Source organism: Phocoena sinus, chromosome 7, assembly GCF_008692025.1.
Source record: "Phocoena sinus isolate mPhoSin1 chromosome 7, mPhoSin1.pri, whole genome shotgun sequence".
NCBI classification, from domain to species: Eukaryota; Metazoa; Chordata; class Mammalia; order Artiodactyla; family Phocoenidae; genus Phocoena; species Phocoena sinus.
In genome coordinates this window covers 54,992,049-55,010,141 of record NC_045769.1, presented here as the reverse complement: position 1 = coordinate 55,010,141, position 18,093 = coordinate 54,992,049, and the positions used below count along the sequence as shown (strand labels likewise).

At 38.4% G+C, this 18,093-nt stretch overlaps 1 protein-coding gene across 1 annotated transcript in view; it reads right to left on the bottom strand.

Annotated features, from left to right (window-relative positions):
- CCDC141 (coiled-coil domain containing 141) overlaps positions 1–18,093 on the bottom strand; it is a 204,396-nt gene that overhangs the window by 91,989 nt on the left and 94,314 nt on the right. The window contains exon 7 of the mRNA XM_032637784.1: positions 8,438–8,632. Coding sequence (XP_032493675.1) covers positions 8,438–8,632 — 195 coding nt within the window. The remainder of the gene's footprint in view (positions 1–8,437; positions 8,633–18,093) is intronic.

The following is an 18,093-nucleotide window of genomic DNA, read 5'->3' as shown; positions in this document are numbered from 1 at the left end:
GGACAGATCATCCAAAATGAAAATAAATAAGGAAACACAAGCTTTAAATGATACATTAAACAAGATGGACTTAATTGATATTTATAGGACATTCCATCCAAAAACAACAGAATACACATTTTTCTCAAGTGCTCATGGAACATTCTCCAGGATAGATCATATCTTGGGTCACAAATCAAGCTTTGGTAAATTTAAGAAAATTGAAATTGTATCAAGTATCTTTTCCAACCACTATGCTATGAGACTAGATATCAATTACAGGAAAAGATCTGTAAAAAATACCAACACATGGAGGCTAAACAATACACTACTTAATAACGAAGTGATCACTGAAGAAATCAAAGAGGAAATCAAAAAATACCTAGAAACAAATGACAATGAAAACACGACGACCCAAAACCTATGGGACGCAGCAAAAGCAGTTCTAAGAGGGAAGTTTATAGCAATACAAACCTACCTTAAGAAACAGGAAACATCTCGAATAAACAACTTAACCTTGCACCTAAAGCAATTAGAGAAAGTAGAACAAAAAACCCCCAAAGTTAGCAGAAGGAAAGAAATCATAAAGATCAGATCAGAAGTAAATGAAAAAGAAATGAAGGAAACGATAGCAAAGATCAATAAAATTAAAGCTGGTTCTTTGAGAAGATAAACAAAATTAATAAACCATTAGCCAGACTCATCAAGAAAAAAAGGGAGAAGACTCAAATCAATAGAATTAGAAATGAAAAAGGAGAAGTAACAACTGACACTGCAGAAATACAAAAGATCATGAGAGATTTCTACAAGGAACTCTATGCCAATAAAATGGACTACCTGGAAGAAATGGACAAATTCTTAGAAATGCACAACCTGCCAAGACTGAATCAGGAAGAAATAGAAAATATGAACAGACCAATCACAAGCACTGAAATTGAAACTGTGATTAAAAATCTTCCAACAAACAAAAGCCCAGGACCAGATGGCTTCACAGGCGAATTCTATCAAACATTTAGAGAAGAGCTAACACCTATCCTTCTAAAACTCTTCCAAAATATAGCAGAGGGAGGAACACTCCAAAACTCATTCTATGAGGCCACCATCACCCTGATACCAAAACCAGACAAGGATGTCACAAAGAAAGGAAACTACAGGCCGATGTCACTGATGAACATACATGCAAAAATCCTCAACAAAATACTAGCAAACACAATCCAACAGGACATTAAAAGGATCATGCACCATGATCAAGTGGGGTTTATTCCAGGAATGCAAGGATTCTTCAATATATGCAAATCAATCAATGGGATATACCATATTAACAAATTGAAGGAGAAAAACCATATTGTCATCTCAACAGATGCAGAGAAAGCTTTCGACAGAATTCAACACCCATTTATGATAAAAACCCTCCAAAAAGTAGGCATACAGGGAACTTACCTCAACATAATAAAGGCCATATATGACAAACCCACAGCCAACATCATCCTCAATGGTGAAAAACTGAAAGCATTTCCACTAAGATCAGGAACAAGACAAGGTTACGCACTCTCACCACTCTTATGCAACATAGTTTTGGATGTTTTAGCCACAGCAATCAGAGAGGAAATGGAAATAAAAGGAATCCAAATTGGAAAAGAAGAAGTAAAGCTGTCACTGTTTGCAGGGGACATGATGCTCTACATAGAGAATCCTAAAAATGCTACCAGAAAACTACTAGAGCTAATCAATGAATTTGGTAAAGCAGCAGGATACAAAATTAATGCACAGAAATCTCTGGCATTCCTATACACTAATGATGAAAAATCTGAAAGTGAAATCAAGAAAACACTCCCATTTACCATTGCAACAAAAAGAATAAAATATCTAGGTATAAACCTACTTAAGGAGATAAAAGACCTGTATGCAGAAAATTATAAGACACTGATGAAAGAAATTAAGGATGATACAAATAGATGGAGAGATACACCATGTTCTTGGATTGGAAGAATCAACATTGTGAAAATGACTCTACTACCCAAAGCAATCTACAGATTCAATACAATCCCTATCAAACTACCACTGGCATTTTTCACAGAACTAGGACAAAAAATTTCACAATTTGTATGGAAACACAAAAGACCCCGAATAGCCAAGGCAATCTTGAGAACGAAAAACAGAGCTTGAGGAATCAGGCTCCCTGACTTCATACTATACTACAAAGCTACAGTAATCAAGACAGTATGGTACTGGCACAAAAACAGATAGATCAATGGAACAGGATAGAAATCCCAGAGATAAACCCACGCACATATGGTCAACTTATCTTTCATAAAAGAGGCAGGAATGTACAGTGGAGAAAGTACAGCCTCTTTAATAAGTGGTGCTGGGAAAACTGGACAGGTACATGTGAAAGTATGAGATTAGATCACTCCCTAACACCATACACAAAAATAAGCTCAAAATGGATTAAAGACCTAAATGTAAGGCCAGAAACTATCAAACTCTTAGAGGAAAACATAGGCAGAACACTCTATGACATAAATCACAGCAAGATCCTTTTTGACCCACCTTCTAGAGAAATGGAAATAAAACCAAAAATAAACAAATGGAACCTAATGAAACTTCAAAGTTTTTGCACAGCAAAGGAAACCATAAACAAGACCAAAAGATAACCCTCAGAATGGGAGAAAATATTTGCAAATGAAGCAACTGACAAAGAATTAATTTACAAGCAGCTCAATAACAAAAAAACAAACAACCTAATCCAAAAATGGGCAGAAGACCTAAATAGACATTTCTCCAGGGAAGATATACAGACTGCCAATAAACACATGAAAGAATGCTCAACATAATTAATCATTAGGGAAATGCAAATCAGAACTACAATGAGATATCATCTCATACCAGTCAGAATGGCCATCATCAAGAAGTCTAGAAACAATAAATACTGGAGAGAGTGTGGAGAAAAGGGAACACTCTTGCACTGCTGGTGGGAATGTGAATTGGTACAGCCACTATGGAGAACAGTATGGAGGTTCCTTAAAAATCTACAAATACAACTACCATATGACCCAGCAATCCCACTACTGGGCATATACCCTGAGAAAACCATAATTCAAAACAAGTCATGAACCAAAATGTTCACTGCAGTTCTATTTACAATAGCCCGGAGATGGAAACAACCTAAGTGTCCATCATCAGATGAATGGATAAAGAAGATGTGGCACATATATACAATGGAATATTACTCAGCCATAAAAAGAAACGAAATTGAGCTATTTGTAATGAGGTGGATAGACCTAGAGTCTGTCATACAGAGTGAAGTAAGTCAGAAAGAGAAAGACAAATACCGTATGCTAACACATATATATGGAATTTAAGGAAAAAAATGTCATGAAGAACCTAGGGGTTAGACAGGAATAAAGACACAGACCTACTAGAGAATGGACTTGAGGATATGGGGAAGGGGAAGGGTAAGCTCTGACAAAGTGAGAGAGTGGCTTGGACATATGTACACTATCAAACGTAAAATAGCTAGCTAGTGGAAAGCAGCCGCATATCACAGGGAGATCAGCTCGGTGATTTGTGACCACGTAGAGGGGTGGGATAGGGAGGGTGGGAGGGAGGGAGATGCAAGAGGGAAGAGATATGGGAACATATGTATATGTATAACTGATTTACTTTGTTATAAAGTAGAAACTAACACACCATTGTAAAGCAGTTATACTCCAATAAAGGTGTAAAAAATACTAATAATAAATTAAAAATAGAACTACTGCATGATCCCACTATCCCACTCCTGGGTATATATCCAAAGAAAATAAAACAGTGTTTTGAAAAAATTCACACACCCTAATGTTCATAGCAGCATTATTTACAATATCCACGATATGGAAGCAACTTAAGTGTCCATCAACAGATGAATGGATCAAGAAGATGTGGTATGTACATAAAATGGAATATTACTCAGCCATAAAAAGAAGGAAAGTCTGCCATTTACATCAATGTAGATGGATGTAGAGAGTACTATACTTAGTGAAATAAGTCAGAGGTAGAAAGACAAATACTCTATGTTATCACTTATATGTGGAATCTAAAATATTAAGCAAAGGAATGTATATAACAAGACAGAAGCAGACTCACAGATACAGAGAAAAAAACCAATGGTTACCAGTGGGGAGATGGAGGGGGACCGGCAAGATAGGAATATGAAATTAAGAGATACAAACTACTATGCATAAAACAGATAAGCGACAAGGATATATTGTACAGCACGGGCAAATATAGCCATTGTTTTTTAATAACTTTAAATGTAGTATAGTCTTCAAAAACGCTGAGTCACTATGTTGTACACCTGAAAATAATACAATGTTGTAAATCACCTATACTTCAATTTAAAAAAAGAAAAAGAAAAGCATCAGTAGCAACACTACTCCTGAGGTCCTATGTGCTAACATTGCCACCTATTGCTCATTCCAGGTACAAACGGTCACACCTCAAGCCAAACACTAGACATTCTCTAGGTAAGAAACAGACTCTTGAGCTTTGGGTAATCATTAACCCCTAGCAGGATTAAAAGGTAATCAATTTCACTCCTGAAACTATAAAGGCAGTGGGCACTCTTGTCAATGTGGACAATTAGGTGATAATTATATTTTATTGAATTTCACATATTGGAATTACATTGGCTTATCGATTTTTTGGTATGTTTTATTCTCTGCTATATCCCCAGCATTTAGAACAGTCCCTGACACATAGTAGTTGCTCAATAAATATTAAATAAATGAATCCGTAAAGAAAAAGGGTAATTATTCTCATAAATTTGCCACACTACTTATTTAGCAACTTCAATTTAAAAACTTATTGTGACTTTTTTCTAGTAAATAACAATATCCCTAGATATTGATAGGATTGGTAGAGAGAGAGGGACAGGTGACAATAAAAGGAAAGAAGGGAAAAAGAGGAGGGTTTCCAGATGATTGGAACAGAAAATACCAGAAACATATGATAAAAATCTGGATGAAAAAGAAATAAATATGATACGGAAGACATACTAACAGTAGTCCATTCTGCAGATGAGATTATGACATTCATTTCTTTTTATTTTAACCAAATTTTAAAAAGTTAAAGGTTATCTTAAATATCATATGTTTTGCATTTTACTGAGCAAAAACACTCAAGCTGTTACATTCACTAATTCATATATTACCCATAGCACTAACATTTTTTCACACTGGCATTTGACACAGAAATTGAAGAATATTGACCTAGCTTTAACAAATTTGGAACAAGACGTTGTTTGCTAAAAAATGATTCCATTTATCAAGAGTGAAATTGGTTTTCGAGGTACCGTTTCTTTTTTTAAAGCCCTGACGCTCTCTTTTTTTCACAGTGCTAACATCCTTATTTGCATGTGTGGGGCGAGTCTCCACTGCTCCTACCCATCTTACTGGTGTGTCAAGAATGCCTGGGGAACTGGGACTTGGGGAACTGATGTGACATTTGACACTCTGGTTACCTATTTTGCTGGCTGGAAAGTTGGGTGAAAAGTCTCAGACACCTCACAACTGTTGGCAGCACGGCTTCACCAAGGATGTAGACGATCACAATCAGAAAAACCCAGCGCCCTCAAGGCGCAATAAAGTGAATTCTCAAAAGGAAAGTTCAGGGCTTCCCTGGTGGCGCAGTGGTTGAGAGTCCGCCTGCCGATGCAGGGGACGCGGGTTCGTGCCCCGGTCCGGGAAGATCCCACATGCTGCGGAGCGGCTAGGCCCGTGAGCCATGGCCGCTGAAGCCTGCGCGGCCGAGAGCCTGTGCTCCGCAAGCGGGAGAGGCCACAACATCAAGAGGCACCGTTGACCGCAAAAAAAAAAAAAAAAAAAATGGAAAGTTCAGTGCTCTCGGAGATACATTGAAGATGTAAACTGAAAATACTCCCTTCACTAGTGAAAACAAAAATTTTCAGACTAGAAAAAAATATTTTAAGGGATTTTGAATTTATATAATACCTTATAAATCCAGTGCTTTATTTTTAACTAGGATTATTTATGAGTAGTTATGCCCAGAATGGGGTTAAAGTGGTAATTTTATAAAATTTGGAGATTCTACAATATAAATCAAATAAGAAAAATGCCATTTACAAGCCTTGAGAAGAATTGTCCTTCTTTAATTTAAACGGATTTATTTACTATTATTTATTTTCATCATTTATTGCTCCCTTATGAATATGGTAAATAACTCATTTTCAAGAGTCATGATTTAAACATCTACTTTCCAAACTCCAGCTTCCATTTTTGCTGAGGTAAAAGTATATATCATCTTTCAAACTGAATTCTTAGATTTGGAAGTTGGAAGTTATTTCCCTGATCGCTTTTAGAAAAGGGAAAATAAATTCTAAACCTTTCTAAGTACTACTTGGTTACAAAGAATTCTATGGTATGGAGAAGTCCCAACTGAACTAATTATAATTTGAATGCCATGGGCATTCAAATGATGAAATGGGAACTAGAAGTCAAGTGTTTGGGGTTATGAAACAGGATTTGTTAGGATTTGACCTTAATTATCGTATAAGCTTGAAAAAGTAACCACTCCGTTCTTCAATTTTTTAAAAATTACTATTGCAAGAGATATCATTCCTCCTCCTTCAAGGCCCAAGGATAATGTAAAAAGAAAAATTTCCCTGGCAAGCTACCAGATAATGACAGCAGAGAAAGCAAGAGTGAGGGAGTGAGAATGAGACAGAGAGAGAAAAATTCTCCATTTTGCAGGACTATAATGTTTAGGGCTTATGCTAGAAGCATTTTATCATAGCAACATGTTCTATAACTGTCTTCCTTAGAAACAGCATTAACTAACTGGGATGACCCACTCATTTTGTAGAATGAGAGTGTAATGTAAGTTTAAAAATCTTTTATTCAGGGCTTCCCTGGTGGTGCAGTGGTTGAGAGTCCGCCTGCCGATGCAGGGGACAAGGGTTCGTGCCCTGGTCCGGGAGGATCCCACATGCCGCGGAGCGGCTGGTGAGCCATGGCCGCTGAGCCTGTGCGTCCGGAGCCTGTGCTCCGCAATGGGAGAGGCCACAACAGTGAGAGGCCCGCGTACCGCAAAAAAAAAAAAACAACAAAAAAACTCTTATTCAAAATCAGGACTATTGAAGAGAAATTTAACCAGCACTTACCATTTACTTAGCTCAACAGATCCAGAAATTATGTGTTTCTTCTCTTAAAACAAAGAAATCCCAAACAATAATAATTTGACAAATATTTCTTTGACATGTGTTTTTTTTCCTACCATAATTCTACCACCTCTATTTTGGAACTTTACTATTCATGTTTTCCAAGTTTCCCATTAGTAAAAAATTCAAAATTAAGTAACAATTTTGATACCTACCAGGACACTGTATTCAGATTGCTGATGTTATTACTTTAAATCACAATATACCTACCCTCTGTGGGTTCCCATTCATTTTCTGTCACATTACCCAGTTTTACATCAGTGAAATTTAAGGTATTAATTCCAGTAAGGCAGTTTGCAGGTGTATGTTCGATTGGGAAAGGCAGAAATTTTTTCAAACATTATCGCCATCCTCACATACTCAAGTGATGTGAACACATGAACAGTACCACGCAGTAAGAGCCACCTGCTACAATCAATCTTAAATGAAAATAGAGCACTTCTCCCACTCAAGAAGGCCTGGAAACAGTCCAAAGCAAGATCTCCCTTTGGCTGATTTAAAGTGTGTGGGGAGAGATAAATTAGGAGTTTGGGATTAACATATACCCACTACTATATATAAAACAGATAACCAACAAGGACCTACTGTATAGCACAGGTAATTATATTCAGTATTTTTAAATAACCTATAAGGGAAAATAATCTGAAAAAAAAAGATATATATGTATGTATAACTGAATCACTCTGCTGTACACCTGAAACTAACACAACATTGTAAATCAACTATACTCCAATTTAAAAAAAAAAAAGGCAAACCAAGGCAGGGCAGTCAACCAGAGCCTTATGGTTTGCGTGCCAAAAGCCTGCAATATTTACATATCTTCACCTAATAAATGAAAGAGGATTTTTAAAAAGAGAAAGATTTTTTTTGGTAAAAGTTTCAAGGCTTTTTTTGGTTAACCTTGACATATTTTATGATAATTCCATTCCTCCAGGAGAAACACTACCATGTTGGCACAAATGTCCACCTCAAACAGAACAATGAGAGCTCTAAGATAAAAGTCTCCTGTTTGTTTTTTTTTTCAGTGACCTTTTACATGTCAAAGCACAGTATCTCTTAGTTTTGAGTACAAAATAATTGCCAGAGTAGGAATATATTTTAAAAGCTCCTTTTTGCTGCTATCAATTTTGAAACTCTAAGTGGAGTCGAGATTTCTGTGACGTGTTCCAGCCTGTTGAAGTCATGGGTCTCCTACTGGTTTGCCCTGATGACCTAAAATTACCAGCTTCACCTCACACTGACCTTGTTCGCGCTGTTAAAAAAATCATTTGCCTTTTTTAACCAGGTTTTCCTTTCCACCATGAGCCGACCAAATTCCTCTTGAAGCCAATTCAGTTTCTGGTTAGACAGCTGTAGGTGTTCTTTCTCCACATACTCCTTGGAGAGCAGAATCCCCAGTGCCTCACTCTTCAGCTTCTCCACTGCGGAATTCCATTCCTACAAGAGATCACTCTTCAGTTTATTTTACACATCCTCCCCTCTGGAATCTCTGGTAAGACTCAGAGGACATTTACATGTTTTGAATGTATCAGCAACCTGTCATTGTTTTCAAATCATAAAGGAGTCAATGCTACATTCCAGGTTTGAGTAACAAGATGTAGGTAAAAAAAAGAAAGGGACACAGAAAAGAGGTTAAAAAGGGAGAGGGGATGATAGTAGAAAGGGGCAGGTCAACTGGGATGTGTCTGGTTGCCCTGAATTCAGGTCACTTGCCATTTCCCTTAACAATACCTGAAAATATACCCAAAATATGGTCATCAGTGTTTTTCAATCTCTAACTCATTTTTACCTATTTTTATTCATTTAAGTATAAAAACATTTCTCTCCCACAATTTATTCTCACTGGCAATGTGGGCAAATATGCACAAGAAAGGAAGGGAAATCTCATAGTATATGGTTGTTTGTACATCTGCCTACACTTAGAGCTGAAATGAAGACCTGTTACTCTGCACAAAGTTAACAGCTGTTATTGTGCAGTATCCTCTCCATCCTGACCCCAGTTTCACCTCTCAATGTTTCACTATTAACGATTTATAAACATTTCAACAAAGGAAAAGAGGTCGTTCTTTACTTTCTATTGCATGAGGGTGAAAAACAGTAAATAGAGAAGAAAGAAAATAATAAGAGTTGAAGTAAATCAAACATATTAACATTCAATTTATTTGAAGGGAAATTCAAATTTCTTGCAAAAGAACTGAAGACAGATCTAGTTTCATAAAATAATGCTTATCTCTAACATAGGAGTCTTGTTAGCAAATTTTCTGGTACCCATCTCAGCTGAGACTGAGCAGTGAGCATATGCTGTTTGTTAAAGCATCAGAAATTTATTACCAAATTTAAAAAATCACAGTCTGACTCCATCCTGGCTTGCTCCCCAGTGCAAAGTGTCCTATTATTAAGTTACATTTGTTACATTATATTGTATAAAAGAATACAATTTTAGTGCAATTTACCGCTATCATTTCCATTCATTTATTTCACAAGACAACTAAATACTGTGTACCTGGGACCATGCTGGGATAGATGTCTTGGGGAATATAAAGAAAGAATAAAATATAGTTCTTTTCTTTAACAATACATAAACTGCTATTTTATATAATTTTATATATACTGCATTATGAAGTGTATTAAATACATGCTGTTTCTACAAACACACAAATACACGTACATACACACAAAATGGTAGCATTTCAAATCACAGTTGGTAGATGCTGAAAATAGAAATGGTACATATTATTTTATGGACTTCACAGAATCTGTTCTAGTAATTGTGTAAGAGAAAAATATTTTCATCAATGGATGCAAGAATAAGTATGGTAGATTAAGGCATTGGCATTTTTTTGAGCACCAATTACGTGCTTATGTTTTGTAAGTGAAACCCTCACAAACTTAGGTTAGATGTTATTATTTTCCTAGTATTTACACAGGCTCAGAGGAGTATGTTATTCAAGGTTACATATCCAATACGTGGCAGAACTAGGACTATTCACAGGTTTGTATACAATGCTACATTCCAGGGAACTGAGAGTAGAGAGACTCCAGAATCTCCAAATTTCTCAGTGAGTGCAAAAGCAATACCCTTAGGCATGAAGATGGGCTACGTGAGTTCTCAAGATCCTTCATTTCTTAAAGAGCTATTTGTCCCCATTTAAGGACTGCTAATATGTGCCATGACATTATTTCGTAAAGCACTGTAAATATCCCTCCCACTTAAAAACCACTACTTTAACCTTATCGGGAAAAAGCAAATATTTCTAAAGCAGTTAGCATAATTTCTGGCATACATAATAAGCACTCACTAAATATTAGTCCCACTTGTCTTCCCGTCAGTTTTATCATGGTTCATTAGTGCCCCAAAATTTGTTCATTATTTATGGGAATTCCTGTTTCCCAGTTCTAAAATAACAATAGTGGAAGCCTTCTCCAAATGTACTGGTCAGTGTTATGTATTGATCAATAATATGAGATAAGCAAAATAAAGCAGGTTTCTTTACTGTAGTACTTCTTAGAATTTTTACTATGTTAACATGCACTGAGACTCCTAGGGGAAAACGTGGTGTGAAACATTTTGGACAAACTCCTTTGACCAAGAAACCATTTGTTTGCTAATCATCTCAGGGGACCAATGCTCCGGCTGGAACAATGCTGAGAAACACTACAGTTGTGGCTAAAAGGAGCTGAACCAGCTACGGGTTCATTTGCTTTCACAAGTCTTTGTTTCTTTTTTTGTTTTGTCCCAATCCCTCCAGCTACCCAGTTATTCCGTTTCCTGTCTTTTGGATCCATTCTCTATTTTCTGCCTCTTAAGATCTGTGGGGCATTAATCCTCAATGAACTCAAGTAAGAAATGCTCAATATGTGAAGACACAGAGTAAAGCAGGTAATTCTTTCAAAAAATTGGCATTGACCAGAATCTTCTGTGCTCGTTAGAGGAAGAACACTTAAATATGGAGAAACTAGGGGAGGCCCAGAGAGCTGGGGGAAGGAAAGTGGAGAGGAGGTTAGGATACGGAGAGGTAGGTTACAGCCATTATGTGCTCAGTCTGGACAAAACTCAACTCTACGGTGTTGGTATCTTAACTGTCTGCAAGAGTGTAAGGGTTGATTCTTCTTCCCGTATGCTAGCACTGTGCTAAACGCTTTACATATAGTATCTCACTAATCTTCACCACACCCCTACAAGGTAGGAAACTATTATATCCTCATTTTACAGATGGGGTAACTGAGGCTCAGAAGGGTTAAGAACTTGCCCAAGGTCTCAACACTAGTAGGTGAAAGAGCCAGAACTCAAATTCAGGTAGTTTGACTCTAGAACCTGCTTTCTCAACCAGTATCCTGGCCTCAGCTCTGCAGAGAGGTGATAAACAGTGCTTTTTACACCACAGAAAGATTAAACACATTAACTTAGAATTACAGAGGTGAAACTTCCATAACATTTGGATAAGACCTGAAACTGATAAAAGTCCTTATATGACCCTGGGATTTTCTGATTTGAAATTAGAAGCCTTATTATTTCTAAATAAACACAATGCCTTACATATATAACTGAGAATTTACAGCCAAACTCAAGCTATATTTTGCAACTGGACCAAAATAATAAAGTTCTTCTCTGTGAATAAGAAGAGAAATACTTGTTCTCTAACAGAGTTCATAAATCTGCCTTTAGTATAAATTTTGCAAACAACATTAAAGAGAGACTTCTGGAGTAGAGCCAAGTCTTTGAAAACCCACTGTAACCTTGTGCTTCATAATGTGTTATATAAAGTGGGCTGTGACCTTCCAAGGAAACTGTAAAGGACCATTTTGTGCCTCCTATCTTTTCTTATTCTCCATCCCCAGTCTTTTCAACTACATTTTCAAATGAACTCTGTGGGCAGTAGATGAAGCTAGGTCTACTCAATATTTCTATGCAATCTTCTCAGAAAATTGGTTCTGTTTTCTTTGGGCAATCTATAGGCAGTTTCTGATGCGCTTCCATACCGTTCTGATGACATATTTCCCCAGCCATTTTTCTTTGGGGATGCTTCGCCTATTTTATTTTTGAGACAAAACTTTCCAGAGTCATCTGAATCCAGCATGCTATTTAAAAAACTTAGTTGTCCCTGTTGTCCAGGCTGGAGGAGCCCAACAGAGAAAATCTTGGTCCTTTTTCTCTAAGCCATTGCTGCCTGCCTGCTAAGTATCCAACCTCTGACTGGGTTTCAGTCACTTTGCAATAAAATATTTCCAGTACTTGTCCCCACCAGCAGAAAGCCAAAGATTGCCATTTCCTTGGCTTTTCAGTTTGAAAGATGGACCTGTGTATCTCTGAGCCAAAAAAGATGTGTGGCACTGTGTGTTCCTGGACTCAGGGTGTGTCCACAGGTCACTCCATTACTTTCCTTCTTCACTAACAGTAGTAACCCTTTTAAACTGTACCTTTCAGTATTCCATTTGCTGAGGAAATGGAGCTTCTCTTGCATCCCTTGATCGTAAGGGTACTTTTAAGAGGATTAGCACTGATAGACAAGAAGGCGAAAACGGTTTCTTCTCCCCCCCACTTTTTTTTTAACAGTCCCAGGTTAGCTTTTCAAATAAAATTATGGATTGGTATAAAAATTATCCAGCCATTCAATTTAAAAAGTAAAAAAATATTAGCTACTCCAGTGGAAAAGAAACAGAATACTCCCAATATGTTTAGTAAGCTTTTATTCACTTCCCTGATGAAGTGGATGGGGTGTGTTTAAAAGAAACAATAGGGAACATATTTATAAACTGCTAAGAAACTATCAGTTGTGGAGATGACTGGCCCAAATCACATGTGGCAGAAGCATGTGTCTGGCTCATGTGTAGGACATGGCCGCTTTGGAGGACATCTCATTAGATATAGCTCATTTCTCGTTCAGTCTTTTAAGTTCTACAGTCCCATTGGTTCAGCACCGAGGAGAATTAACTCACTGACAGCAAATCATAGAGTTTTACATGACTGCATAACAGATGGGACAAACAAAATAAACCTGGCGATTTTAATCAGAGAATATTTGAAAGTCCTGCTTTGAGCAGAAAATTTTTGAGAAGAAATGTTTACGCTTTTGGAGAGTGGCAGTGAGCCTTGAAAAGCTGAAAGTCTCCGATCATGCCGAGCTGGATGGCCAGCTGGGCCACACAGTTACTTCTCGTGCTCCTTTCCCAGGCATTTCTCGCCGACATACACAAAAGCAAGGTCATCTCACTCTTGGATGAGTACCGAGTTCAGTGTCCACAGGCCATGTGAACTCTGCCCTCACTGCGGTGCATTTCAACAGAGACACAGACAGACTGCAAACAGGGAAGAACTGTGATTTTGTGTATCACCTAGAGATGAAAGAATTGTGGTGTTTCGCTTCCCGGCCATAAGGAAGAAATCATAGCTACTGAATCAAGGAGAGCCTGTGGGCAAGAGCAGAGAAATGGAAATACACTTTTTTTTTTTTTTTTTTTTTTTTGCGGTACGTGGGCCTCTCACTGTTGTGGCCTCTCCCGTTGCGGAGCACAGGCTCCGGATGCGCAGGCTCAGCGGCCATGGCTCACGGGTCCAGCCGCTCCGCGGCATGTGGGATCCTCCCGGACCGGGGCACGAACCCACGTCCCCTGCATCGGCAGGCGGACTCTCAACCACTGCGCCACCAGGGAAGCCCGGAAATACACTTTTTACTCCAAACTTAGTAAGTGGCCTCCCGCAGGGCATTTTGCTTTCCTGAGTCTTACTTCTCTGCAGTGCAGAAAGAGCCACCACCATTTCACATATGCTTTGGCTTCTCTAGTGAATCAGATGTAAATTCAACGGTGAATTGGCTGTGCTTCAAATTCCTGGATTTCAAGCCCTACTAAAATTTGGGTTTTTAGCTATATTTTCCATAATGACCCTACTGGATTTGGGACTGACAGTTTACAGCAGAAATGACAGATGTCACCAAAGCAATCTTTGAATAATAGTTGCTGCTTTCTTTCTTCTCAGTCCATTCTAATAGTCCAAAAGATGCAAGAAAAAACGTGGCTTGGAAGCTTCTTGTTTCCTTTATTCTGTTCAGTGCTTGGCCACCAAGTGGAGCCTGTGGTTCAGGCACACAGAGCAGGGTGCTTGTTGCTAATACTGAAGCAAAAGGATGTGTGGCAGAATAAATTTTTTAAATCAAATAAAATCATGACAAATTACACTCATAAGCAAGTCTTCAAAATATCATTTGGAGCAGAAATACATTTATTTCTTCCTCCTTGGTTCAACATAGTTTTTGGATAAAAATTTAATTACACAGGAAGTCGGGAAGAAATTGTCCCAAGATTTGTGTTTTCTGAGAATCACTGTTTTTTCTTTAGTGTCTTGTCCTTGTTTTTCTTAGATTTTTATTCCTCTTAATCACATTTTCTTCAAGTTGATTAAGTAAGGAGTAGAGCCAGATTGGGAGCTACTGATGTTTCCAATTTTTAAATCAAAATTAATAAAGTCTAGCTGGCCAAATTATTTTCATCTAACACAATTTGCCTACAATCAGTGTGCCACTGGCCGACTAGGTGATTGCAGTTTATATTAATGTCATCAAAAGATTTACTTTTTAATTTTCTAGAGAATCTTTTGGAGATATCTTCAGGATCTCAACATGTAATTCAACCATGGGGAGAATTACTAGGTTTTGATGTTCACTTCTCATGAAGATTTCCCTAAGTCAAGGAGATTAAGTTGGGAAGGGGGTATCCATATATTTTACCTATAAGGAACATCAGATATAGATTAGAACAATGACTTTTAGTTGTTATGTACAAGATCAATGAAAGAAAACCAATAACATTCCTAGATAGCAACAATAGCCAATTATCTTTTCTAATAAAGATCCCATTTATAAGAGCAATAAACATTATGAGGCAGTCATTTGTTCAACTATGTATTTGGCAGGTCTAGTCTATGCCAAGCATTCTCCTAAATACACCATCTAGGCCAGTGAATTTAGCTCCAGTGTTAGTGATGGTGGTGGTGCACCATGTATTTTATTTTGTTTATAACCAATAAACATGGTAAATCAGTACATTGTCTGGTGAGTTTGAAGATGACCACACTGTAGAATAGAGACAAGTAGAGCAGGTTAGGGGACTCTCAGGTGCCACGCAGGGCGGGAGTTGTGTGCAGTATTAAATGTGGTGGTCAGGGTAGGCTTTTTGAGTAGTGAAATTTGAGCAAAGATGGGCAGGAAGTGAAGGGATGAGCCAAGAGGATCTCTGGAGAAAGAATTTTCCAGGTTGAGGGCACAGCTAGAGTAAACGCTCCCAGGTGGGAGTTTTCCTGCTGGGGTGGAGGAACAGCAAGGACACAGCGCGGTAGAGCTGAGTGTCCCACGGAGGAAGCAGTGGGGAGAAGCAGTAAGAGGGCCACGGTGGGGGCAGAGTGGGAGGATCCAGAGGCAGGGTCTTGTAAACACTGAAGTCTTTTATTCTGAGAGAAGTGTGAAGCTAGCTGTTGGAAGGTCTGGGGCAAAGGGTCTGACATAACTTAAAAAAAACCAAACGAAAATAAAAGCACAGGGCTGTCGTTTGAGAATACTTTGCTGGTGGAGGGGTGCAGGGATGCATGCACAGTGATTCCTGAGGAAGCTACTGCAATTAGCCAGGAAAGACGGAGGTAGGTCATTCCCCAGGACAGCAGTGGAGGTCATGAGAAATGATAGGATATTCCGGATCTACTCAGATGACACAGCCCAGGTGATTTCCTATGAGTAAGAGGAAGAAGAATCAAGACTCTTTTCACCTGAGTAACTGGATGGATTGAGTTGCCCTTAACTGAGATATGAAGAACTAGGCAGAAGAGATTTTGAGTGGGAAGAAGAAGAATTCAGTTGCTGACATCCTCTTGAGCCTGTCTCTCTGGAAAGGCTGTGCATAAGCTCCTGAAGTCAGTACCCACCACCCACTTCTACACACACACACACACACACTCACACACACTCACAAACTCACATTCCATTAGCAAATACTCTCACAGATTCCTCCCAAATATGCCCTAAGCCTTTTAGACTGGAACAGTCTATTTAAAGGACTATGAAGAATAAAGGCTTCAAGTTGCCTATAAGGAAAATAAGATCCCAAAGCTAAAGTAGCAAGAAGAAACTAAATACCCAGCAGTTTCAAATACATTTTTAAATGCACAGACATGCATGTAACATACACAGCCGGTGGTTCTTCTTGTTTCTGGAATGCAGAAGCAAAATGACTACAAAAGCCAGCTACCATGAGGTGATGCTGCACCTCAATCCCAGGTAGTAGGAATGTCTCAAAGAAGTGGTGTGAAGACAGTAACATATTCAACAGAGTCAGTTTTCAAAAGTACTGCATAGTGATAGGTAAGAAGTGACAGTACTCCTCAACATGTAAGGGTTCGGGTAAAACATACTGGTGACATCAAACAATTTCCCTTTACTGTTTCTTGTGATAATTCATACAAAGTGAGATGTGTCTAATCCTTTCTGATTACCCCCTAAAAGCCCCCTTGTGAGCAGCTCCTTTTTGTCTTTCTCAGTCTGGGTTCTCAGGGGCTTACTGAATATGTGAAGAAAAAACTTTAAGTCTCTTCATCACTTAGATGTGGAGTCTAAAAAAGTCAAACTCATAGAAACAGAGTAGAAAAGTGATTGCCAGGGACTGGGGGGTGGAGGAAATAAGGAGACATTGGTTGGAGAGTAAAAACTTTCATCTATGAGATGAATAAGTTCTGAGGATCTAATGTAAAATGTGGTGATTAGAGTTAACACTGTACTATATAATTGAAATTACTAAGGGAATACACTGTACTATATAACTGAAATTTACATATCCACAAAGATAAATATGTGAGGTGATAGATGTGTTAATTAACTAGATGGAGGGAAATCCTTTCACAACATATACATATATGAAATCATTATGATAAACACTCCAAATAGCTTACAATTTTGTGTCAATTATACCTCAATAAAACTGAAAAAAGAAAAAGTTTAAATCTCTGGATTCATGGTGCAGGGAGTCCCTGTATACGACTACCAGGTTTACAAAGAATCCAAACAGCCTGCATCACCCTTTCTGTGCCTGTACTCCCCATCAACACCCTGCTACCATCATGGGAGTGTGCAAGTATGCAGCTTCAGAAGAGAAAGTACCGTGGTGCTTTGTCCTTAACAGTAGGTGCAACTCAGAGGCAGTGTTGGCTTTCGCCACTCTGCAGATCATTTTACTTTTCAACATTACCTGAAATTGCATTCTTGTGTTTGGGTTAATAAAACGTTCACTTCCAAAAATCGGCGGTGGGGTGGTGGAAAAGAAAAGAAAAACAGAAGTCAAGGATGGTTAATAAGTTGGCAGACATTCACACATTAGTGTGAACAGATTGCTTTCCTCTTAACACTTGAGAACTGCAGCATTGCGTCCACCATCATGAAGTTTTGCCCATTATTTCTCTGTTGCCTCAGAATCGGGAGAGTTCCCATAGAACTGTGTTTAGTTTGTAGTCTCGATGATGACCATGCAGTAGACAGAGAGACGCATGACTTCCTAGCCAAACTGAATGTCACTTATGAACAGCAGTTTAGAAGTCCAGCCAGGGCTGACTCAGGGTAACATTTTGCTGCCAGGTTCCTGTCCAATGGAGTCATCCACTGACCCAACTAACACTAGCTGTGCTTAACTCATGTCCCAGACCCATCTACTGGGTGTTACAGGGAATCCAGAAATGAATACATCATGGCGCTTGTTTTTTAGAATTTCACAGCTGCGGGGAAATCAGACACGTGAACGACTGAAATGCTAGGAAGGCACTAATTGCTTTAATTGAGCAATAAGCAACACTCTAAGAAGGGAAAGACAAGTACTGGAGAGATCAACAACCATTTCAGAGAAGGAATCTGGACCAACGCTGAGCC